We start from the raw sequence: 19,021 nt of genomic DNA on the forward strand, positions 1-19,021 counted from the left end.
CTTAATTACAGCTGTGATATCATCTCTGACAAGCAATGCAACTCCTCCACCCCTTCTACCACCCTCTCTATCCCTCCTGAAGCATCTATACCCTGGGATATTCAGTTGCCAGTCCTGCCCTTCCCTCAACCAAGTCTCCGTAATACCAATAGCATCATATTCCCAGGTACTGATTCAAGCCCTAAGTTCATCTGCCTTACCTGTTACACTTCTCGCATTAAAACAAATGCACCTCAGACCACCTTTGCGTTCATCATCTCTTCCCTGTCTACTCTTCCCCTTAGTCACATTGAGTTTATTGTCTCGTACCTTACTGGCTTTAGTTGCTGCTTCTTTACTGACCTCAACTTCCTAATCTGGGTCCCATCCACCTGCCACATTAGTTTAAAACCTCCCCAACAGTGTTAGCAAAAGCACCCCCTAGGACATTGGTTCCAGTCCTGCCCAGGTGTAGACCATTCGGTTTGTAATGGTCCCACCACCCCCAGAACCGGTTCCAATGTCCCAAAAATCTGAACCCCTCCCTCCTGCACCATCTCTCAAGCCACGTATTCATTCTGACTATTCTTGAGTTTCTACTCTGACTGTCCCATGGCACTGGTAGCAATCCTGAGATTACTACCTTTGAGGTCCTACTTTTTAACTTATCTCCTAACTCCCTAAATTCTGATTGTAGGACCTCATCCCTTTTTTTACCTATATCGTTGGTGCCTATATGCACCACGACAACTGGCTGTTCACCCTCCCCCTTCAGTATGTCCTGCAGCCGATCGGAGACATCCCTGACCCGAGCACCCGGAGGCAACATACCATTCGGGAGTCTCATTTTCGACCACAGAAACGCCTGTCTACTCCCCTTACAATTGAATCCCCTATGACTATAGCCCTGCCAGTCTTTTTCCCGCCCTTCTGTGCAGCAGAGCTAGCCATGGTGCCATGAGCCTGGCTACTACTGCCTTCCCCTGGTGAGTCATCTCCCCCCAAGAGTATCCAAAACGGTATACCTGTTTTGGAGGGAGATGACCGCAGGGGGACACCTGCACTGCCTTCCTGCTCTTTCTCTGCCTTTTGGTCACCCATTCCCTGTCTCCCTCACCAATCCTAATCTGCGGTGTGACCAACTCACTGAACGTGCTATCCACGACCTCCTCAGCATTGCGGATGCTCCAAAGTGAGTCCATCCGCAGCTCCAGAGCCGTCATGCGGTCTAACAGTAGCTGCAGCTGGACACTTCCCGCACATGAAGAAGTCAGGGGCATCGGCCGCGTCCCTGAACTCCCACATTGCGCACGAGGAGCATAACACGGGTCTGGGATCTCCTGCCATTTTTACCGTTTACCTTAACTGATTACAAATATAGTATCAAATAATCAATAAGTGAAAGGAATAAAGGTTTTACTTACTAATCACAATACTCACCAACACACGAAGAGTTAAATTTCTCCCAGCAACTGCTAATTGGAGCACTTTCCTTGCCAGCCAATCAGGTCACTGCTTTGCTGTGATGTCACCCTTCAAGGTAAGTTTTTAAAGAGATAAACTTAGCTTCCCGACAACCACGGTTATTTTTTTTTGGTTAGAGGAGGGGGTAGGGAGAGAAACACTGAGGAAGTGTTTTGGGTTAAATTGTCACTTGACAACAGCCCCTTCACAAACCACCTTCAAATTAGGCTGACCGCACTGCACGTATGCAAATCTCCCCGGAACAGCCAATCAGTAGCTCCGCTCTGCTGCCCTTTCGGACAGAGATAAGGAGACATTTCTTCACACAGAGTGGTAAGCCTGTGGAATTCATTGCCACAGGACATAGTTGATGCTAAAACTTTGAATATATTCAAGAGACGGCTAGATATAGCATTTGGGAAGAATGGGATCAAAGGCTATGGGGCGAAAGCAGGATTAGGCTATTGAGTTGGATGATCAGCCATGATCGTGATGAATGGTGGAGCAGGCTCGAAGGGCCAAAATGCCTCCTTCTGCTCCTATCTTCTATGTATCTATGTATACCCAATCTCTGCCTTCTGCCAGTCGGCCAATCCTCTATCCATGCCCAGGATCTTACCCTTAACACTTTGGGCTCTTAACTTATTTTACAGTCTCCTATGCGGCACCTTGTCAAAGGCCTTCTGGAAATCTAAATAAATCAAGTCCACTGGTTTTCCTTTGTCTAACTTCCTTGTACCACCTCAAAGAACAGATTTGTCAGACATGACCTCCCCTTGACGAAGCCATGCTGATTCAGTCCTATTTTATCATGCACTTCCAAGTACTCTGTGATCTCATCTTCAATAATGGACTCTAAAATCTTGCCAATGACCAAAGTCAGGCTAACCGCCCTATAATTTTCCATTTTCTGCTTCCCTCCCTTCTTAAACAGCAGTGTTACATTAGCTACTTTCCAGTCCTCTGGGATCCTCCCTGCCTCCAGTGATTCCTGAAAGATCACCACCAATGACTCCACAACCTCCTCTGCTATCTCCTTCAGAACCCCGGGGTGTCGTCCATCCGGTCTAGGTTATTTATCCACCTTCAGACCTTTCAGTTTCCCCAGACCCTTCTCCTTAGTGATGGCCTATACACTCACCTGTGCCCCTTGGTTCTCCTGGAGCTCTGGCATCCCACTGGTGTCTTCCATCATGAAGCCTGATGCAAAGTAACTATTGAGTTCCTCTGCCATTTCTTTGTTTCCTATTATTACTTCTCCAGCCTCATTTTGCAGTGGTCCAGTGTCTATTTTTGCCTCTCTTTTATATATTGATAACAACTCTTCCTATCTTCTTTTATATTACTGGCTAGCTTACACTCTTATTTCATCTTCTTTCCCCCCCACCTATTGCTTTTTTAGTTGTCCTCTGCTCGCTTTTAAAGGCTTCAAAATCCTCTGGCTTCCCACTAATCCTCGCCACTTTGTTTGCTTTTGCTTTTATGCTGTCCTTGAATTCCCTTGTCAGCCATGGATGTCTCGTCCTCCCCTTAGCATGTTTCCTCCTCCTTGGGATAAATTTCTGTTGTGCCTCCCGAAAACCCCCCCAAAACTCCTGCCATTGCTGTTCCACTGTCTTCCTGCTAGGCTTCCTTTCCAATCAACTCTGGCCAGCTCCTCCCTGATGTCTTTGTGGTTACCCTTATTAAATTATAATACCGTTACATCTGATTCCAGCTTCTCTCTCTCAAACTGCAAGGTCAATTCGATCATGTTGTGGTCACTGCTCCCTAAGGGTTCCTTCACCTTACGTTCCCTAATCAAGTCTGCCTCATTACACGTCACCTAATCCAGAATTGTCTGTTCCGTAGTAGGCTCTGACAAAAGCTGCTCCAAATAAACATCCTTAGACATTCTACAAATTCCTTGAGATCCACTACCAACCTGATTTTCCCAGTCCACCTGCACATTGAAGTTCCCCATGATTATTGTACTTTTGCCTTTCTGTCTCCGGATTTATTTTCCGTCCCACATCCAGACTACTGCTGGGGCGCTTGTACAGAACTCCCATCGGGGTCTTTTTACCTTTGCGATTCCTCAACTCTACCCACAGAGATTCTACGCCTTCTGATCCTATATCGCTTCTTGCTATCGATTTAACTTCATTCCTTACTGACAATACAACCCTGCCCCATCTGCCGGTCATAGAATCATAGAATTTACAGTGCCGAAGGAGGCCATTTGGCCCATCGAGTCTGCACTGACCCTTGGAAAGAGCGTCCCATACCTCTTCCCTATCCCCACACCTCCACTCTATTCCCACCTAACCTTTTTTTTTGGGACACTAAGGGTAATTTAGCATAGCCAATCCACTTAACCTGCACATCTTCGGACTGTGGGAGGAAACCGGAGCACCCGGAGGAAACCCACACAGACACTGGGAGAATGTGCAGACACTGGGAGAACGTGCAGACTCCGCACAGACAGTGACCCCAGCCGGGAATCGAACCTGGGACCCTGGAGCTGTGAAGCAACTGTGCTGCCCGCTACTTTTCCTTTCAATAGGACACATATCCTTGGATATTTCGATCCCAGCCCTGACCCCCTTGCAGCCACGTCTCTGTGGTGCCCACAATATCATACCCACCAATTTCAATGTGCACAACAAGCTCATTTACCTTATTCCGTATACTTCGAGCATTTAGGTACAACACCCTCAGTCCTGCATTAACCACCTCCCTTCTCATACTTGTGACCTTTTTTGCTCTGCAACCTTCTATACCCCCTGTTCTATTATGTGGTCTGGATAATTTACTCACCTCTCCTGAGCCCTTGGCTCCTTTAACTAGCTGAAAGTCTTCATCATTAACCTGCACTTCTACCTCTCCTTTTAACTTTGATTTTCTAATTCTCCATACACCTGAACCCTCCCTCCACCCCACTCCACACACAATTTAGTTTAAAAACCCTATCTACAGCCCTAGTTATATGATTCGCCAGGACTCTGATCCATGCATGATTCAGATGAAGACCGTCCCATCGGAACATCTTCCCCGGTATTGTGCCAATGTCCCATGAATTCAAACCCATTCCTCCCACACCAATCTTCGAGCCATGTATTTACCTCCTTAATTTTATTGACCCTGTGCCAATTAGCTGGTGGCTCAGGTGGTAATCCAGAGGTTATTACCTTTTTGGTTCTTCTTTTTAATTTAGCTCCCAGTTGTTCATGCTCCCTTAGCAGAACCTCTGTTCCTGTTCTACCTATGTTGTTGGAACCTGCGTGGATCACTACAACTGGATCTTTAACCTCCCACTGCAAGTTCCTCTGCAGCCCAGCTGAGATATCCCGAAACCGAGCACCAGTCAATACAACCTTCGGGATTCTCGATCCTGGTCACAGAGAACAGTGTTAATGCCTCTAACTATACTATCCCCAATTATGACTGCATTTATCTTCCTCCCTGCACAACGGTGCCGTGGTCAGTTTGCTCATCCTCCCTGCAGTCCCCGTTCCTGTCCACATAGGGAGCAAGAATCTTTAACCTGCTGGACAGGTTCAGGTCCTGAGGCTCCTGCAACTCTACCACCTGGATCCCTCTACCTGCCTCATGCGCAGCCACACCCTCCTGTCCCTGACCACTGGCCGAATTCAAGGAATTTAATCTAAGGGGTGTGGCTGCCTCCTGGAACACTGTCCAGGTATCTCTCCCCTTCCTGATGTGCCGCTGCGTCCGAAGCTCAGAATACAGCTCATCAGCTCTAGCCGGAGTTCCTCAAGCAACCAACACTGCAGACGTGCTCACTGGGAACCACAATGGTGCCCACCAGGTCCCACATCATGCATGAAGAACAAATCAACTGACTCTCCATCTCTATTTTATTTAATTAGTTTTTAATTTGGTTGTATATTTAAACTTTCTTTTATATATCTCCTTATTACCTCAGTCTCAACGCAATTTCTAACCAGTAATTTAAATAGAAATTCAAATTTAGCACAGCTCTGTATTAGCCAATCAAATCACAGGCCTCCACTGATGTCACTTTTTTAAAAGATTTTAGTCCGAACACGGTCAGTTTCAGAGAATCAAGAGTAGCACTTACCTTCCCCCACACTGCTCTCTGCTTGTCCTGCTCACTTACCTTCCCCCACACTGCTCTCTGCTTGTCCTGCTCACTTACCTTCCCCCACACTGCTCTCTGCTTCTCCTGCTCACTTACCTTCCCCCACACTGCTCTCTGCTTCTCCTGCTCACTTACCTTCCCCCACACTGCTCTCTGCTTCTCCTGCTCACTTACCTTCCCCCACACTGCTCTCTGCTTCGCCTGCTCACTTACCTTCCCCCACACTGCTCTCTGCTTCTCCTGCTCACTTACCTTCTCCCACATTGCTCTCTGCTTCTCCTGCTCACTTACCTTCCCCCACACTGCTCTCTGCTTCTCCTGCTCACTTACCTTCCCCCACACTGCTCTCTGCTTCTCCTGCTCACTTACCTTCCCCCACACGGCTCTCTGCTTCTCCTGCTCACTTACCTTCCCCCACACGGCTCTCTGCTTCTCCTGCTCACTTACCTTGCCCCACACTGCTCTCTGCTTCTCCTGCTCACTTACCTTCCCCTACACTGCTCTCTGCTTCTCCTGCTCACTTAACTTCCCCCACACTGCTCTCTGCTTCTCCTGCTCACTTACCTTCTCCCACACTGCTCTCTGCTTCTCCTGGTCACAGCTCCTGAAATGAGGTAGGTCTTTGTATCACTTACCTTCCCAGGATACTCTCTGGATATCTCCCTGCAGATTAGCAATTACAAAGCAAAAAAAAAAGCAAGCAAAACAAAAGGGAAAAAGCATCTACTCCTACTGTGCACCGAATTACCACACTGCTCCAAATTACCAAATTTCAATCCCCACTCTGGCTCTCTCATAGGCTGTGTCCAACTTCATGTGCGCAAAGTTAACAGAGAGTGAGCTTATGCCTCTTTATTATATAGAGCTAAGCTGCGATGACTGACACTAGTTAGGCTTCAAACAGAACACCTTTTGCCTCTAATCAGGCTTTAAGTGATTGACAGATAACTGCCACTCAGCAATTTGGGTGCGGGCAGCTCCTATTTGCCAGCTAACTAGACCACTAAACTTCCAACTGAAAAAGAGGAAAATTTAATTTACCACTTAAATTAACCCTTAACTGCTTACAGCTGGTATTTTTATATTTTAGATGTAAAACAGGAAACATTTCACATAAGAGCAGTTGGGATTTAAATCTTTTCCATCTGATGTTGGGTCTGTCGTTCCCTTTTGCTACTCCGTTCCAAAATTGCCTACTATAAAATCCCTAGCATATCTTTAAATCCTTATAATATTCTCACCTCCCAATGGCACATTAAAGTCCACATATATCTGTCATTCAGTACTTGTTTCTGATTTGTTAAGTATTGATCATTTGCTATATTACTTTTAACTAGTTGTTCTGTTAATTTATTTGTAAAATTAAAACTCAATAAATTTTCCTGATTGTGATGTAATAGGATTGACAAAACTAGAAATATTTTACCTGCAAATTATAGTCATATCAGGTTGGTAAATTTGAAGGATGATTGTCTGAAATACATTGTAATGTTTTCATGAGAGGTGATGATATAAGATGTTTCAGGCTATAGCTTATGCTGTCACTCCTGGAGCATCTCGACAACAAGGACTCCTACATCAGACTCCTATTTAATGACTACAGCTCCGCCTTCAACACCATAATCCCAGCCAAGCTCATATCAAAGCTCCAAAACCTAGGACTTAGCTCCTCACTGGTCAACTGGATCCTCGACTTTCTGACCCACAGATCACAATCAGTAAGAATAAACAACAACACCTCCACAATAGTCCTCAATACAGGAGCCCCGCAAGTCTGCGTACTTAGTCCCCTACTCTACTCCCTGTACACACCCGACTGCGTGGCAAAATTTGGTTCCAACTCCATCTCCAAGTTTGCTGATGATACGACCATAGTGGGCCGGATCTCAAATAACAACGAGTCAGAATACAGGAGGGAGATAGAGAACCTAGTGGATTGGTGTAGCGACAACAATCTCTCCCTCAATGCCAGCAAAACTAAAGAGCTGGTCATCGACTTCAGGAAGCAAAGTACTGTGCACACCCCTGTCACCATCAACGGGGCCGAGGTGGAGATGGTTAGCAGTTTCAAATTCCGAGGAGTACACATCACCAAAAATCTGTCCTGGTCCACCAATGTCAACGCTACCACCAAGAAAGCACAACAGCGCCTATAATTCCTCAGGAAACTAAGGAAATTTGGCATGTCCACATTAATTCTTACCAACTTTTACAGATGCGCCATAGAAAGAATCCTATCTGGCTGCATCACAGCCTGGTATGGCAACTGCTCGGCCCAGGACCACAAGAAACTTCAAAGAGTCCTGAACACAGTCCAGTCTATCACACAAACCTGCCTCCCATCTATTGACTCTATCTACACCTCCTGCTGCCTGGGGAAAGCGGAAAGCATAATCAAAGACTACTCCCACCCAGCTTACTCACTCTTCCAACTTCTTCCATCGACAGGAGATACAGAAGTCTGAGAACACGCACGAACAGACTCCAAACAGCTTCTTCCTCGCTGTTACCAGACTCCTAAACGACCCTCTTATGGACTGACCTCATTAACGCTACACCCCTGTATGCTTCATCTGATGCCGGTGCTTACGTAGTTACATTGTGTACCTTGTGTTGCCCTATTATGTATTTTCTTTTATTTCCTTTTCTTTTCATGTACTTAATGATCTGTTGAGCTCCTCGCAGAAAAATACTTTTCACTGTACCTCAGTACACATGACAATAAACAAATCCAATGTGTTTATTGGAATGTCAAGGCCATCATTTTTGACATATCAAACATTTCAGTAGTGGCTGAATGTATTGTGTGAAATTAATGGATTCTAGCACCACAAAGGGCTAGAATTGTGGGCTTTTGAAACTTTATTACAGTAATGTGATGTTATTTATTAACTTTATGGCAATAAATGCATTCTATGTCCTTTTGAAGAACTGAAACAAATACATTTATTTTGCATCTAGCTGGCCAAGAATGTAGGAAATATCAGTTTTAATGAAATTCTGGAAGCCAATCTGCCACATTCATCACCAAAGCCGATTCCACATAGTGACATGTAAGTACATTTGCGAGAAGTGATTTGGAAATGGTAAAAGGCAATAAATTGGAACACAAATTTGCTTACTGTTTGGGTTAAGTGGCCATTAATAGGCCAGTTAATTGGATTTTTTAAGATAAATTTAGTGTACCCATTTCTTTTTTCTTCCAATTAAGTGGCAATTTAGCATGGCCAATCCACCTATCCTGCATAGCTTTGGGTTGTGGGGTTGAGACCCATGTAAACACGGGGAAAATGTGCGAACTCTACACGGATAGTGGCCTGGGGCCGGGATCAAACCCAGGTCCTCGGCACTGTGAGGCAGCAGTGTTAACCACTGCGCCATCCCACTTAATTGGATTAAGTGGCCTCCCACCTCATATTGGCAGGCAGCTGAGCCTCTGCTGTTCCCACCCTTTGAAATATCCGATGGAATCACGTCTGTTGACCTGATGTATGATAAGGATTGTTGAATTGATTTGTTAAGTAAAATCAGGTAACAAGAATGGTGACCACTGAATTATATATTTTAAATTATCTGGGCGCTGCACTGCTCCTTTGTATCTTTATTTATCAGAAAACTATGACATGTTGTTCACCCATATAATCTGTTGTCTTTTTGATAGGACTGCACGTAAAGAATACATACATGCAAAATATGTAGACCATAAATTTGCCAGAAGATTGTGCACCTCTTCTTTAGCTAAAATGAATGAATTGTTGGAATGTGTGAAATCCAGGGATTTACTTGCACTAATTCAAGTCTATGCAGAAGGAGTTGAACTAATGGAGCCGCTACCAGATCTTGGACAGGTGAGAACTAGTAACTATTTTAACTGCCTGAGATGTTTCCTCTTCAGTATATGCATAACATTCAAAGGATTTGTTTTTGATGGATAAAACTTTTTAAAATTCCACATTTCAACTTGGACTGGGTTTTCATTTTACCATAAAATTGCAGCATGACTCCTAACTGTTTTGGTTACTAAGGCAATAACCATATAAAATATTTATGTTAAACAAGTACTTAGGAAAGTACAGGACCATACTGTCCATCCGGCATAGCAATCAAATTGGTACCTTACAATTGCAGACTCAGAAAATAACAAGATAACTATGATGAGGAAGGTCATTTGGTCCATTTTTGTTATCCATCCAGAAATATCATGTAGTTGATATCTTGGAGATGTTTTGAGTAATTCCAGTATTCTACCTCCACTGGAGCACTGCTGCATGAATTCAACAACTTCAGATGATCACCCTCACCTCGACCCATTTATTTTAATTTCATTTTAACTGTCTTTTGCCATTTCTTTCTTTCTTAATATACATTTAATTTTCCCCCCAATCTTAGCCACCTTTCCTGCACCTTTCTCTTCTTTGCTTCCTCCTTCCCCTCCCCTCACACCTACAGTTCATCCTCTGATGTTAGTTTCCCTGCTGTTTGGCCTTTCACATCTTTTGTTCTCTCTGTGGACTGCCATTAGCACTCTTTTCCCCTTGGTATCTGTGGCCATTAGCTCCTGGTTTCCCTGGGTTTCTGTGGCTATGGCTCATCTTTCATTCTCACTCCACAGTATAAATATTTCCCACTTTCTCTGTCTGTTAGCTTTGACAAAGAGTCATCGGACTCTAAACGTTAGCTCTTTTCTCACTACAGATGCTGCCAGACTTGCTGAGATTTTCCAGCATTTTCTCTTTCGTTTCAGATTCCAGCATCCTCAGTAATTTGCTTTTATTACTTGCATGTTGTTGCTGGCCTTATCCTTACAGCCTTTTTTGAAATAGGGTGAAAAACCATTTGCAATTCTCCAGTCCTCTGATGCCACCCCTGAGTCTAAAGAATGAAAAATAAATTATGGAAATTTCCACTCTCACTTCCTTGTGTATCCTTGGTGCTTCTCATCCTGGTTCTTTCTCAACTTTAAGTACAGACAGCCTATCCAATATCATTTCATTATAAATTTTAAACTCCTTGTGTGTCTGAATTGCCTCCTCTTTCGACAGCATCTTCCTTGGGAAAGACAGAGCAAAATATTCAGTTAATACCTCAGTCGTGTCCCCTGGCTCTACGTGTACGCACGCCTCCTGCCACCCTTCTACTGAGTTTTTTTCCCATCTCATCCCAATATCATCTTTTCTCTTAATGCAAGCTTCCAGCCTTGAAAATATTTTCCCCCACTTATCTCCTCAAACCACAAATAAATGTAGAATAATGAAGAAGACAAATCTAAACAGCAGCAACTTATATGGTGCCTTAAATATAATGAAACTTCCCAAAACATTTCTCAGGAGCATTATAAAACAAAATATAACAGTGAGCGACATAATGAGATATTGGGTCTTATAACTTAAAGCTTGGTCAACGAGATAGGTTTTAAGGAGTGTCTGAAAGGAGGAAAGCGAGGTAGAGGGAGATAGGTGAGAAGAAAACGCCTGAGCTTGGGGCTTCGACAACTGAAGGGATGGCCATCAATGGTGGAATAATTATAGGTAGGTTTGCACAGCAGACCTGCATTAAAAGAGCACAGATATCTACAAGGGCTATGGATCTGAAGGAGATTACAGAGCTAGGGAGGGGCAAGGCCATGAAGAGATTTGAAAAAATAATGCTTAACTGGGAGCCCGTGTAGCCTGGTGGATCCAGGGATCATTTGAAAATTAGAGCGAGAGAGGGAAGCAGAACAAGCAGAGACAAAGGAAATGCCAAAAATAAATAAACTGAGACAAAGGCAAAGCAGAAATAAAAGAGAGAAGGAAAACAACACACAGATACCAATGATGATAGAGAAATGCCAGGGCAGAAGCAAAAGGAAAGTAACACTTATAAAGATAACTTGCTTCTGGAGAATGAAGATGACATAAGTATGTCCTCCAATGTATTATCAATAGCATTACAGAAGATGCACTATTAATAAAATCAGTTCAGCAATTCAAGTTTTATATCAGCCATATTGTACTTTTGGTTAATTAATTAATTGATCATTTATATTTATTAAAAGGCCATGAATCAGAACTTGGAAATCAAAAAAGCAGAGACTGAACCAATCCTATTAAAAATCAAAATACTTTGGGTTAATGTTTCATTTCTAATTGAAATACGACACTGTTGAAAATAAGTTTCATAATAAAAAGGCATTTAAAAGGGAGTGCAGCGAAGGTATACCAGACTGATTTCAGGGATGGCGGGACTGTTATATGAGGAGAGATTGACTAGGTTGGATTGTTCTCGCTGGAGTTCAGAAGAATGAGAGGGGATCTCATAGGGACTTATAAAATTCTAACAAGACTAGACAGGGTAGATGCAGGGAAGATGCTACCAATGATAGGTGTGTCCAGAACCAGGGGTCACAGCCTGAGGATTCAGGGTAAACCATTTCGGACAGAGATAAGGAGACACTTCTTCACAAAGAGTGGGGAGCCTGTGGAATTTATTGCCACAGGAAGTAGTTCATGCTAAAACTTTGAATCGATTCAAGAGGCGGCTGGATATAGCACTTGGGGAGAATGGGATCAAAGGCTATGAGGAGAAAGCAGGATTAGGCTATTGAGTTGGATGATCAGCCATGATCGTGATGAATGGCAGAACAGGCTCAAAGGGCTAAAAGGCCTCCTTCTCCTATCTTCTATGTATCTATCCCATTGTCTTTTTCTTTAAATCTGAGTATCTTTGTTAATAGCTTTACTTGTGAAGGCCACTGACCTTGAAGAGACCGGAGTTTTTTTATATTTAGAGCACCCAATTATATATTTTTTCCAATTAAGGGGCAATTTAGCATGGCCAATCCACCTACTCTGCAGATCTTTGGGTTGTGGGGGTGAGACCCATGCAGACACGGGGAGAATGTGCAAATTCCACACGGATAGTGACCCGGGGCTGGGATCGACCCCAGGTCTTCAGCATTGCTGACCACCGTGCTGCCCTGAAAAGATCAGAGTTGAGTTAATATTCTTCCCAGATATAGATAGAACATAGAACAGTACAGCACAGAACAGGCCCTTCGGCCCTCGATGTTGTGCCGAGCCATGATCACCCTACTCAAACCCACGTAACCACCCTATACCTATAACCCAATAACCCCCCTTAACCTTACTTTATTAGGACACTACGGGCAATTTAGCATGGCCAATCCACCTAACCCGCACATCTTTGGACTGTGGGAGGAAACCGGAGCACCCGGAGGAAACCCACGCACACACGGGGAGGACGTGCAGACTCCGCACAGACAGTGACCCAGCCGGGAATCGAACCTGGGACCCTGGAGCTGTGAAGCATTTATGCTAACCACCATGCTACCGTGCTGCCCATTTGTCAAGACAGTTGACAAGAACATCTATCCTCTGCACTTCCTAGACTAGTGTAACTGAAGCATGTGTTCCTGTAGTGCAGTTTAAGCATGTGTCCCTGTGGCTAAATTCCAGCAAACATTATTATGATTCTGCTAGTTGAAGGAGGTAAGGGAAAAACTAATAAAATTAAAATTTGCCGCCTCTTCCCCGTGTTCCTGTAATATGCCTTTAAATGTTTTTATGTGCCCAGTCTAAATAAGTGAACAGGCAACATGTTTACACAATCCTTTTAGTGACTGGTGCCTTTACATCATAAATACAACATAGTGCTCAGTGGCAAAACAGCATGGCAACAACAATAAGTACAGGTACAGCATCGTGAACAATTTTTGATCATGCTACATGGCATGAAAGGATACTTAATGTTTTGGTCAGACCGCAACGGAGTTGCACCGTCAGAGTGTGTTGAAATCGCAGTGCAGTGATTGCACACAAAAGCTTTGAAGACACATTGCCCGGATAATGTTCGATAAAGAACTGGCAATCTCATGGTGAGATTGGAGCACACAGACTGGCAGTCCCAGAGTAGGAAAATGTATTGAGGAGAGCAGCACTGGGTTAGCTGGGAAAGGTGACCAAGGTGTAGGGCGAATTGGCAGAACGGGCCATTGACAATGGCCTTCCAAAGGCTGGTGAAGCTACAAAGAGCCATGCACTGATCCAAAAAGACCGAACACACGGGTGCTTTCAAGCAATAAAAACGACTGTCAGTATCTTGTCAAAAACATAGACACGAGGTGATTGACTAACCAATACGTGACAATGATGTGCACGGCCAGCTGTACAACAATGAACGCACATTTCATACTGGCAATTTCGTGGAAAACTTGGGTCCATCACATCATCCGGCATGTTTGCTCAGATTCAAATTATCCGTCCAAAGAAAATTGGCAACTATTAGTTATTGTCCAAGCGTGGTACAGGGGCAAGTGCCAACATATGACTCTGTGACTTTAAAAGGCATGTATCCACATATATGGAAGCCCATGGCAAAACCTGCTATTGTGCAACTTTCAGCATACAATGATTCACCAATTCCATGTGCAGGATCCATAATCTTGGGAGTCCAGGTACAATCAATCCTCCTGGGTGTCACAGATGTTCTACATCATGAAGGCTAAAGGCCCAGTGATTGTAGGTCTACCAGCATGCTGTGACCTCACTAGTAACAATCCGTGAAATTAGTCCGTCGTCACAAAGTGAATCAACCACAGAAACTACTCCATTTGCTTCAGTTCACGACTTAAGATTAAAAAGTCCAGAATGTTTCTACAAAATTGGCAGTTGCAAGGGAGTCAGTTGACCCATCACGTAAGTGCACCATCCACTTATAAGACAAACTGAAGATCGAATTTGACAAAATGAAAAAGACAAAATCATCAGAAGTGTACAGGACCGCACAGATTGGTGCTCCTCAATCATACACATCATATTAATGAGGGATCGTTGAGAGTATGCCTTGCTTCACAACATTTTAATGCAGCTCTAAAATATTGTCCGAACAAAGTATCCATATTAGAAGAGTTAAATCCGATTTTCAAGTTCAAAAATCTTCTTGGAAGCTTGCTGCCAAGCATGGCTGCTGGTCAGTGCATCTCATGCTGAAGGCCCAAGAGCTTGGTACATTTCGAACCCCATTCAAGTTTTTTTTTTCAATGCGTTCCTTTCGGGCCCTCTGTTAGCCATGATTTATTTCAAGCTCATATGGATCGCACTACGTGCACTGTGCCAAGATGCATCTGTATCGCAAATGACATAGCTGTTGTGGGAAGAACAGGACCATAATCTGCACTTACTAATGTAAGTTGCACGTAATGAAGGATTGGTTTTCACCAGTCTAAAATGTGACATCAATGTGCAGCAGATCAGTTTCTTCAAGTTTTGTTTCAGAGCTTGAATCTGTTCCAATCCAAGTAAATTACAGGATTATTAAAGTTTTGCTAATTCCTGAAGATAAGGAAGATCTTCAAAGGCAAAAGTTTTACGGCACAGCCAAGGCATGCCCACCTCTTGGCCCGACGGATATGGCGGGCCATTTAAATTGCTGTTTACTTCAGAAGGACTGCAATATCCCATCGGGCAGGAAAGGCCGTAAAATCCTGGCCTTTTTTCCTGTCTCCATACACTATTTTTCTAAAAAACCTTCCCCTCTAAGTGAATTGCTGAGAGAGAATGTGGCTGAAGACCACAATACATCTCCAAAGCATTATAAAAGTAATTATCAGCAATATCAACATTGCAATTTTATGATCCTAGGGAGACGACCATAGAAATCAATGCCTCACTGAATGATCTGGGAGCATGCAAACTACAAAAAGGCAAACCAGTTGCATTTGACACACCATCTCTGGAACACAATCCAACTCTATCAGCAGGAAACCTTAGCTTTAGTGTTTGGAATCATGCATTTTCATACCTATCTATTTGGCAAAAGAATTGTGATATTGTCCAACGGAGAGGATTTACCTAAAATCATCAACCTGTGCACCGCTCAGATTGTAATGGCACTTGATCAAGATTATAATTGAGATTATGTACAACCCAGGTAACCTGATGATCATATTTGATACACTTAGCATAGCAATGGCCTAACCCAGCAAAAACAACAGATATATCCTTAGGTCTACAACTGAACTTCATTGACGTTGAATTTGAAGATATTCTACAAATAGATCTGGTGCATTTGGCACAATGTAATGCCAGAAGCTACAAGAAGAAACAGTGAAAGATTCAACACTACAGAATCTGGGAACTCCTCATCGAAGGATGACCTGATTCAATTCAGCATGTCAATTATCATGTGAGATCATTTTGGCCTAATTGGGACAAGCTAGGCATCTCCTGGGGAGTAATTTTTGAAGGCAGGTAGGTCATCATACCAGATATGACCTGATATTCCAATATCTTAAATCACTCGCATATGGGCATAGATCAGATGAGAAGATTCACAGAAGATGGTCTGTTGGCTGGGTATGAACATTGAAGCAGACCTCGGGAAGTGCAAAGCACGTCAAGAGCACATGCCAAGTCAGCACAAAGAACCAATGATTCCACATGAAGTTGGTCCAAAATCATATCCGATCTCTTTCAAGTCCATGGCACTGACTTCATAATCATCTTCGAGTGCTTTACCAAGAACTTCATTATTTGACAATTGCACAATACTCCAAGCACACATACTCCTGAATAATTATTTTCAGCTTATTTGATGTGCCTAGAGGATGTCATTGCATATAACAGTGCAATTTGTTGGTAAGCCATTTCAGGATATGTGTGAGAGTGGAATATCAATCACACCCATTTTCTAATTACCCTGGTTCCAACAGTCGAGCTGAACAAATGATTCACATGGTGAAATCTCTAATTCCGAAATGTAGACAGGCCAAGCAAGATATACACCTTGCAAACGGAGAGCCACAGCTTCAAGTGCAACTATAGCACTACTGGTAGAGCTCATGTTTGGCAGACTGTGCGCACCAATTTACCTATTGTTACCCGTTTACACTCTCAGAAACTTTCAAAATTGCAAGAGAGGATGACCAACATGCAAGATAAAATGTGGGTGCCAAGTCTGCAATTGGGATATGTGTGGGAAGTGAATATGAATCTCACTACTTCTCCTCGTTACCTTGGTTCTAACAGCCTAGCTGAACAAATGATTAGAATGGTGAATCCCTAATTCCCAAATGTAGATAGACCAAGCGAGATCTACATCTTGAAAACGGAGAGCCACACCTTCAAGTGAAACTATAGCACCATTGGTAGAGCTCATGTTTGACAGACCAGTGTGCACCAATTTACCTATTAGCCATTTACTCTCTCAGAAACTAGAGAGCAACCTTCAAAATGGCAAGAGAAGATGACCAACATGCAAGATTAAAAATATGGGTGCAAAATTGTTAAGTTTGCTATTGGGACAAGTTTTCCTCCAGGATCCCATCAGCCAAAGTGACCAGAATTTGCTCAGAACCTTGGCCCTAGGAAGTCACTGCACACACATATGTGACGGTAAGTCATAAAAGAGGACAACTCCGATCATTCCGGCTCCTCAACCACCGTGCAGTTCTGTTGCCCCCAGAACTAGATCCTGAATGAAATCAGGACAACATCTAAGAATGGCAGCCCCACAGATCACCGTGAGCAATTTAAGAAACTTCCAGGCAAGGTTACCGTTAGAAGATCTGAGCATACACCAGATTATCTCTCTGCTTTAACGATTCCTATATTGGTTACCTCTATACACTTGTGGGTAATGGTAATTAAACATGAACATGTATTGTAAATAGTTATACTTGTTTGGGATTTGAAAGTATCTGTAAAAATAGATTGTAATATGCTTTTAAAGGAGAGTGGAATGACATCACTGGAAGGGACGTGTGTCATGCGATCCAGACTTGGTTTCACTTTTGCCTTTGAGCAGAGCACACGCACATTTTCTGCTGATGTCTTCTAGCTTTCTGCCGATGTATAAATTTTCTCATGTGCCTAGTTTAAATAAATGAACTCATAACATGTTTACACAATCTCTTAAAAGTGATTGGTGCCTTTATATCATCATAGAACCGAACACTCGCCACTCTCCACTTGCACGCTGCATGCTTTTTTTGAAGCATTGCAACCTTTTGTGGCTTCTATTTGGTCCCTTTTTATTCTTGTCATTTTCAGTCTGAATCTTCAGTCTTCACTTCATCTTTCATCTCTGTGACTTCTGTCATTTTCGAGACAGCTTCCCTGCTATTTATACCTACACATCTAGACAACAGTCTTGCTGTGTATTCTAGCTTTTAAAAAAGGTTGACTATTAAAAACATAGGTGAAGGATCCCTAGGAACCATGCAAGTAAAAATGCAGCTTCGATATACAGTTTTGAGGCAACAACTGTTGCATTATAACTCGTTTTGTAAGCGAATACCAGGAAAGAGCTCATTATTTGTGGTTATTAGGTGATTTATTGTAATTTAAATTCACACTGGTTGTTTATTGAACAAACAGGAGCCAGGGGAGACAGTGCTTCATCTAGCTGTGCGAACTGCTGACCGGACCTCACTCCACCTGGTTGACTTTCTTGTACAGAACAGGTAAAAAAAAAAAAAGCACTTATGCCTACCATTAGTATCCTGTTTCTTCCTTTTAACTCATACTGATAATTTTAGTCAGGCTGCAATCTTCGGCACTGTGTATTACGCATCTTTTTTGTGATATCTGTTCATAACGGAGTACCATCAACCTCAGCCTAACAAAATATCACCTGCCAATTTTTAAAAAAGACACAACCTGCCAACCATGTGATTGTTCACACTCAACTGTTTTATTGGTAATGGCCATAGATGCCAGTGAGATGTAGAGGAATGTATTTTTGGTCTTCATAATTTATCAGTTTACTTAGGGTTATAAAACGTTAATGACTAGATCTGGAACAGGAGAGGAGAGGTCACCCTGTTGGGAGTTGTCTATAGACCTCCGAATAGTTCCAGAGATGTAGAGGAAAGGATTGCAAAGATGATTCTCGACAGGAGCGAGAGTAACAGGGTAGTTGTTATGGGGGACTTTAACTTTCCAAATATTGACTGGAAATACTATAGTTCGAGTACTATAGATGGGTCAGTTTTTGTGCAGTGTGTGCAGGAGGGTTTTCTGACACAATATGTAGACAGGCCAACAAGGGGCGAGGCCACATTGGATTTGGTACTGGGTAATGAACCCGGCCAGGTGTTAGATTTAGATGTAGGTGAGCACTTTGGTGATAGTGATCACAATTCGGTTATGTTTACTTTAGCAATGGGCAGGGATAGGTATATACCGCAAGGCAAGAATTATAGCTGGGGGAAAGGCAATTATGATGCTATTTGGCAAGATTTAGGATGTATAGGATGGGGAAGGAAACTGCAGGGGATGGGTACAATCGAAATGTGGCGCTTTTTCAAGGAACAGCTACTGCGTGTCCTTGATAAGTATGTACCTGTCAGGCAGGGAGGAAGTTGTCGAGCAAGGGAACCGTGGTTTACTAAGGAAGTTGAAGCACTTGTCAAGAGGAAGAAGAAGGCTTATGTTAGGATGAGACATGAAGGCTCAGTTAGGGCACTTGAGA

At 43.2% G+C, this 19,021-nt stretch overlaps 1 protein-coding gene across 6 annotated transcripts in view; it reads left to right on the top strand.

Moving 5' to 3' along the window:
* LOC119972781 (arf-GAP with SH3 domain, ANK repeat and PH domain-containing protein 1-like) overlaps window positions 1–19,021 on the top strand; it is a 363,380-nt gene that overhangs the window by 263,545 nt on the left and 80,814 nt on the right. For all 6 annotated transcript variants that reach the window (XM_038810147.1, XM_038810150.1, XM_038810143.1 and 3 more), the window contains 3 exons: window positions 8,510–8,601; window positions 9,210–9,396; window positions 17,926–18,011. In XM_038810147.1, coding sequence (XP_038666075.1) covers window positions 8,510–8,601; window positions 9,210–9,396; window positions 17,926–18,011 — 365 coding nt within the window. The remainder of the gene's footprint in view (window positions 1–8,509; window positions 8,602–9,209; window positions 9,397–17,925; window positions 18,012–19,021) is intronic.

The sequence above is a fragment of the Scyliorhinus canicula genome, chromosome 10 (assembly GCF_902713615.1).
Source record: "Scyliorhinus canicula chromosome 10, sScyCan1.1, whole genome shotgun sequence".
Taxonomy (NCBI): domain Eukaryota; kingdom Metazoa; phylum Chordata; class Chondrichthyes; order Carcharhiniformes; family Scyliorhinidae; genus Scyliorhinus; species Scyliorhinus canicula.